The sequence below is a fragment of the Penaeus vannamei genome, chromosome 23, assembly GCF_042767895.1.
Source record: "Penaeus vannamei isolate JL-2024 chromosome 23, ASM4276789v1, whole genome shotgun sequence".
Classification (NCBI taxonomy): domain Eukaryota; kingdom Metazoa; phylum Arthropoda; class Malacostraca; order Decapoda; family Penaeidae; genus Penaeus; species Penaeus vannamei.
Window position 1 is genome coordinate 20,326,761 of NC_091571.1, and position 7,500 is coordinate 20,334,260.

Consider the following 7,500-nt stretch of genomic DNA (forward strand, 5'->3'; position numbering starts at 1 on the left):
CTGTCCCTCGGCTAACCATCACCACTGAAGCAGGATGAAGCTCGAGTGAGGCCACACAGAGGCTGGCCCCTCCCGCCCGGGTCGAGAGGAGATTTCTCTCCCTCGGGCGCAGGTCTTATGTAGGGGCGCGGCTCGGGCGGCCTCACCACGATTGGGTTAACTCCACTGGCCGTGACGCTTCTTTCCTCGGCTCGCACAAACCCTTACGCCAATGGATTTGTGGTCCTGGCACGAGTACTAGCAGCAAGCGCCACGTGTTGGAAACCGAAACCAGTGGGATGTCAGGGTAAGGATAAGAATGAGGGTCAACGCCATGGCAGGGATATGGTATGAGTGAGGGTGAGGGGTGAGGTGGCGGTCACAAGCGTCAGGAGACGAGGTGAAGGTATTTAAAAACGGGGATAAGAGAGGGCAGTACTTGGGGGAGATTACTTTATTAGTGAGATTAAAAGGTACAGGACAACAAAAACCAAACAACAACAAAACTAAGCAGACAGAAAGAGAACACGAAAAACTGAACACTGAAAAAACTGAACAAAACGAGTGGATAGGGGAAGGGGAAATTTGAAAGGAATGAGTAGAAGGTGGCTTCAAAGTGATGCGGCAAAACCCGAAAACTGCATCATTCCCTGTCCCATGCCAAAGAAAGAGATCACGGCCTAAACCTGATCTCCAGCCGGAACGAAGGATGGAGGGTGAGTCCATCCAGCCAGTGGTGGGTCAAGCACAGAGTTTGTTGGTCTGTCTACAGGCCAACTCACCCCACAGGATGTTAAGGAGGAAGCGAGAGGCTTCCTCGCAGAGTTCAGACGTGTAATAGATCGGTCACGACCCACTACAGGGAACCGTCTGAGTGCTTCATTCCATCAGAACAAGCTGGAGTTTGTGTTTGTTAGTGTTTGTTGTTGGTGTGAGTAGAGTGTTTGTGTGTGAAGGAGAGAGTTTTTGTTTTGTTTAGATGCAGCTCGTGCATGGGATTGCGCGTCTAGATCGACCTAGCCAACACGGGGTCCTCCACCGAGGTGGAAGAACCCGCGTCGGCTCGGTCGGTCGTCAGTTTGTCACTCAAGGTACACCCATTCTACCTGGGTGTACCTTGCGTGGCGTAACCTGAGCCCTGTAGCGGCTCCGCGATCGATGCACGATCGACGGCGATCGACGGCTCCTCGAGGTCAGGCAGGGAGTCCTGTGAACCGACGCGGAAGTCCTGGGAATCGGCGGACCAATTCCCGATGCTTCCGCGCTGTCCCAAGGGACCCATGGCAGGGAGCATGGCTCCAGCCGAGAACCCAAGCCCGGCCTCGAGAACACTCTCGACATCGATGTCGGAGTCGCTACTGTCGTCAAGAATGGTGTCATCCAATCTACGACGACGAGTTTCGGGGGCAGGAGGATCCTTTTTGTCTTTTTTTGTATGCATGGATGGTGGTGTGGTTTGTTTGCGTTTGTGATCAGTGGTATTTGTAGTTTGGCGTGCCTGTGCAGTTTCTTTTTGTCTTCGTTGTGGCTGAGGTTGCAAAACGAGGTGTCGGTGTTGTGAGGAAGAATGAGGCTCTGGGTGAGTGTCTGTCACCTCATTTCCTGTGGTTTCTGTGTTTGTTGTGGCGTACTCAGGGATGTATAGGTTGTCGTCTTCAAAGATTTCCTCAGGGACAACAATGCTGGGGAAGCCGTTTCTCTGGAGCATAATAGGGACAATGTTTGCGAATCTTTTTGCGTTGTATTTGGCAGCGATGAGACTTACGTGTAATATGGCCTGGATTTTTGGGTTTGTGTTCGGTGTGAGGGTGCTTGTTGGGGGTTGTGTGGGCAGAGTTGTCCGAGGGGAAGTCGTGGGTCGTCTGGGTGTACTGGTCTGAGCAGGTCGTGTAGCAGCTGTTGTTGCGTATGAAGGGACAGTGTTGTTGTCTTGGCGGAGCTCAGCTCGTTTTGCCTTAAGTATTTCCTTCCGTTTAGGGCAGGATCCACTAACTGCGACATGCGATCCCTCGCAGTTGCAGCATTTGATGGTTTCAGTGCACCTGGCGAAGAAATGACCGTCGCCGGCGCACCGAGAGCATCTCTGGGGGTGTGTACATTGGTGTTTTTTGTGGTGAAAACGGTAGCAGTTAAGGCATTGGTCGATGTGAATAAAGCATCCGGGTTCCAAGTTGTAGGTGGGGACCGATGTATTAAACATCATGAGTCCCTGAGAGAGTTTCTGGGCTTCCTCGGGGGATGAGACGCGAATCTTGACGATTCGCGACTAGGGTGGCTTGTAAACGTCGAGAACAGTGACACCGTTCTTGACGGAAACCTCCTGGCAGATGGACTCGCACGATCGTGGGGGGATCGTCTTGTCGATCTTTTTCGCCACGATCGTACACTTAGCCTTCATCTCGGGGGAGGGAACAGGTGAGAAGCCGTGATCTTTGAGCTTTCTTTGGCCGTCGGCCGAAAGAAATGGGGTCAGGTGTTCGGGTTTGGCAACTGTCACTTTGAAGCCATTATGGACCTTAAAGAGGTGTGTGACTGCCACCTCAGTGATAATGAAGATATTCTGGAGAGCCTCCTCGCAAGAGATAGGCTCCCCAGAATACGCTAATTTGATAACGTGATCCATAGGGTTACGCCATAGCGAGGGTGATGGATGATGGGTAGAGGGGAGGCTAGCAGAGCTAATTCAACTGGACGATGAAAGGGTGGAAATGGTATCAAAAAACGGTGAAGCACACAGGGTAGCCAACAGTCTCTATTTGGGAATGCCGGTCGGGGTCGGAACCCTGCCGAACGGGCGTGAGCCTTTGTGCTCGGCCGAACACTTCGCAGCGAAACTATCAGCTGCCACTGTGCGTCGTGCTTTTAATTGCACATCAAGGCTTGTAATTAAAGGCACTAGCCCAAAGCAGGTATTGCGCAACTGCACCCAAAGCAGTTACACCAAGAGCCAATCGTCTTGTCCGTCATGGGGGTGTCAATCTCTTTAAAACATCCACGATAGCAACACGAAAAAACCTTGGACCTAAAGATCCAGGTAAGCCCTTGAACTCGGCCCGGGTGCGGGACCTTAAGTGGGTCTGAGCTCTGCCAGCCACCCGGGAACGAGGGGAGCCTGCGGTCCAATGGGCGAGCCGTGAGGTGTCCGTGGTCAACCAATCAGGTCTCGGTATGCGTCGTCGAGAAGCTGCTGATGGTGAGTGCAAGAGGACAGGCTGTGGACCTGGACCCAACCTGGGGGAAGTAGGCTGCGCTGCAGGTTGCGGGGGTCGGCTACAATATGAGGGTGTGGTGTATAAATTGATACATAGATACATACACACATAGACATATATATATATATATATATATATATATATATATATATACATAGAAGATAGATTTATGAAAGTATATACATACACATAGACATAAATGAATATACAAAAATATATACATATACATTTATACATAAAAACTACACATATATGGATGAATATATAAATACAATATATGGATACATATGCCTTTATAAATATATATCTATATATATACATATACATGCATTCATATGTGTGTGTGTGTGTGTGCGTGTGTTTCAATATGGGAGAATCGCTAAGTTCTAATGATCCTCTATGCTATATTCAAATTCTTGTAACTTTTTAAATTGATGCCCATTTTTGCACACACAACGTTGAATGTTCCATGTGTGAATAACTTTGTTTGAAAAACAGAATTTTGTTTTAATTGGCTCTCTTTACTTTTTTAATGTGTCCTCTCGTCCTTCCTGTTCAAGTCAAGTTTGTCTAACTTCACTCTTTCTTTAATATAGTTGAACAGCATAATCATGTCCTCCCTTTTCCTTCTCTTCCAAGGTAATAAGTCCTATTTTCTGTATTCTATCTTCGTAGCTCACATCTTTCAGAGTGGGTGCTCATCTCGTGGTTGCTATTTGACTTCCTTCCAGTTTGTCTATACCCTTTTTTAAGCGTGGCCTCCATATCACTATACTGTACTGTACTAAAGTCTAGGTCTTCGTTTTCACAGTCAGCCCTAGCTGGACAATATGGACATTATCATTTATATGATCATTTAAGATTAGGTCCTTTACTCTATCTGCTATTTAGTGCTGCGTCTCCTAATTTCTATTGGAATAGTCGACGATTTCTACTTTCTCCGAACTTGACTCATTATTATGTTTGACCCTAAATCAATGATGGAAATTGTGAACATAATCGGTGCCACTACCGATCCTAGAGGTACTCTACTGGTTACTCGTCGCCAAATAGGGCGATTCCCCCTAATTACGGTTCTCATTTGTCTTTCATTCATTCGACGTTTGCCTTTCACTCCACCTAGGTGTTCTAATTTCCATAATACTTCTGTGAGACGCGTTCCCAAAAGCCTTTTTAAACCCCAAGTACACACAATCTACCCAGCCTTCTCTTTCTTATATTTCAGAAACGAAAGAAATTTGCTACACATGACCTTCTTCCCCAAAACCAAATTGTTTATTTGATATCATTTCGTGTTCATGTACTACTACCCATCGTTTCCTAATTTTCCTTTCTAACAGCTTACATATTACACTGGTTAATGAAACTAGGCTAGTTTCGAGGGTTTTGTTGCTCACCGCTCTTTTTTGGCAATTTTCCTTATTTCATTTAATTTTGGAATATTTACATTAAAGGAGTACATGATTCTTCGGCACATTCCCTAAGAACCCATTTAGAAATCTTATCTGGTCTTGCTTTAGTCTTGTCTAACCCTTCTAGTATGCTTTTTTTTTCTCAAGGGTATTCTTCTGTACGCTTATACGGCTATTTGCCATTTCTAAGTAAAAGTCTTGAACACCGAATGTTTTTTTTCATTAAGGATTTCATACATTTCATCCTCTTTAGTATAGACGATTGACGTATATTTCTTGATTTCAAAGTCTAACTTCGTCTCCCTTATGGTTAAGGTATACTCATTTCTTCCTACTTTAAATCTTTCATAAGCTGCTTGATATTGTCTTACAAAGGAGCTGCTTTTCTTATTTTCTTGCATTTATCACTGAACCACTTTTGGCCATTTCTTGCTTCTTGAATTATAATCTATTTTTTTCAACTCCTTTTTTATAGACAGCATTTTAATATTGCATGTCACGATAATCATCGTCCAGGAGTGTTTCCCAGTTTATGCCATCAAAATCTTTAAGGCTTCTTTAATCACCTCTCTTGTAATTGTAATTTCCTTTTTTCTGTAGCAGACAGTATTTTAGTGCAATTACAATATGATCACTTTTCCCGAGACGAGTACAGTACTTGATATCCTTAAGATCATCTTTATGCTTTGTGAATATTAGGCCAAGCATAGATGGTCTATCTATCCTGGTATGACCTATTACAATCTGGAAAAGGCAATACTCATTTATGAATTATCGTAATTTAGCATTCCACCAATGTGGCTGTACTCTGGAATCGGAACTTCCAGCTAATATTATTAAAATCTCCTGATATTAGACTTTCTTTCGCAGTTGTAGCACTTCCAACTTCTTTTAACGTTTCTTAAATTAGTTTCTAATATTTTCTTGTGACTACATCGATGGATAAGGTGGCATGTACATTGTGGTTATGTTTACCCCGTTTATTTCTATCTCAATTACCTTCAATTTCACTATGAGGTCTTCCTTAATCTCTAACTCTTTCGTAATAATTCCTTTCATTTCAGCTTCCCTCCATTTCCATTTGCCCTGTCTTTTCTCCAAATATTATAGTCTCTGAGCCCTAATGTTACATTGCCTATGGAGAGATCAAGCATATGTGGTTCAATATTATTGTATCTAGTTCTAGCAATTTCGAAGATAAACCATCTATATTTGTACTAATTCCATATAATCTTTCGGTATTCCTTTTGCCTGTGTGTGTGTGTGGGGGGGGGGGGGGGGGTGCGCGCATACGTGTGCGTGTGTACGTGATGCGGTGTGGCATGTGTATGTGTGTACGTGATGCGGTGTGGTATGTGTATGTGTGTGTGTATAGGGTGGCAGTGGGGGAGGGGATGACCGTGTGTATTTGCGTGTGTTTGTGTGTTTGTGTGTAGTGTCTGTGTGCAAGCGTGTTTTTATGTCTGTATGTGTCTGTCTGTGTGTATGTGCCTGTGCCTGTGTGTGTATGTGTGCCTGTGTCTATGTATGCCTTCGTGTGTGTGTGTGTGTGTGTGTGTGTGTGTGTGTGTGTGTGTGTGTGTGTGTGTGTGTGTGTGTGTGTGTGTGTGTGTGTGTGTGTCCGTGCAAGTGTGTTGTAAGAGTGGTTTATCCATACAGACTTTATTTAATGTTTTGAATGTCCTTACACTTTTCTCCATTCATGTTCCCTTATTCTGTTCAAGCATTTAACTTTTTTACATTATCAATTGATTTATTTGGTATCTTATATCATTTATTCACAATCAGCCGCAGCCATCAGCTTGTAAATGGAAAATATCTGCTTCAAGGTATTTTGGCTTATGATCTCATTGTGATGTACTACAGGGACCAACATAGTGTTATTTCACGTTTCCTATGGATGTATTTTTCCACAGATGTGGCATCACCTGAAAAGACCGTGGAGTTGCATTATCGGGCTGGGTTGTCAATTCATCATACTACCAGCTTTGGGTTTTGGACTGTGTGTTGGTCTTCAGTTGCCCCCATACCAGTCCTTAGGCGTGCTAATCCTCACCTGCAGTCCAGGAGGCGCGTTCTCTAACTTCTTCACTTACTGGACAGATGGTGACCTTGCCCTTAGGTACCTATCTGAACGTAGCTTACTCAATTTCTCCAATGTTCTGAAGTTAAATTGATACAATTATTTCAATTAAAACCTAAGAATTCACTCAAATCACTATCATTTTTGCAAGTATTTCTACAATATACTGAATATACTGGGCTCCTTCCTTAGCATCATGATGACTGCAATTTCCTCTATATTGGCGTTCGGTGCGATGCCACTTAATCTATGGCTATACACGCAACCCTGGACGGATCAAGAATTGCGTGTGCCGTACATGAAAGTTCTTCTAAGTCTGGCGTTTGTCACGACACCCGCTATCGTTGGAATGGTCGTCAGGCACTACAATAGGAAGTGGGCCAATTATATTTCTAAGGTATAGCTCAGACGTTTGACAAATTGAATAGATGTCTCAATCTATTATTCACTTAATATAAGTTAAATCTATTAAACGCCATAATCTTCGTTAGAGTTTGTCAATTATACTGCTCTAATATTTTCACCACAAGATGCAATTTGCGCAGGTGTGTGGTCTCCTTGGATGGGTGGGCGCCATTACATGCGGTGTGATGCTGATCCTCATGTACTGGGACGTCATCGTTAACACCTCCGTCTTCCTTGCGATTGCAGCAGCGGTTTTACCCTTTGCTGGATTCATCCTTCCGTATTTCATCGCCAAAGTCGTATGCTTTGTAAGTAATACTGATGAGGATAATGGGGGTTGGCTGGTGCTGGAAATAGAGATGGTGGTATGATGATGATGGTTACATTTTTTTTTTATGGGAAAGGCATA

The 7,500-nt window shown here is 44.1% G+C and overlaps 1 protein-coding gene across 6 annotated transcripts in view; it reads left to right on the forward strand.

The window, feature by feature from the left end:
- Positions 1-7,500, forward strand: part of LOC138866061 (ileal sodium/bile acid cotransporter-like) — a 24,899-nt gene that overhangs the window by 9,389 nt on the left and 8,010 nt on the right. For all 6 annotated transcript variants that reach the window (XM_070137759.1, XM_070137760.1, XM_070137757.1 and 3 more), the window contains exons 3-5: positions 6,520-6,725; positions 6,879-7,083; positions 7,232-7,399. In XM_070137759.1, coding sequence (XP_069993860.1) covers positions 6,520-6,725; positions 6,879-7,083; positions 7,232-7,399 — 579 coding nt within the window. The remainder of the gene's footprint in view (positions 1-6,519; positions 6,726-6,878; positions 7,084-7,231; positions 7,400-7,500) is intronic.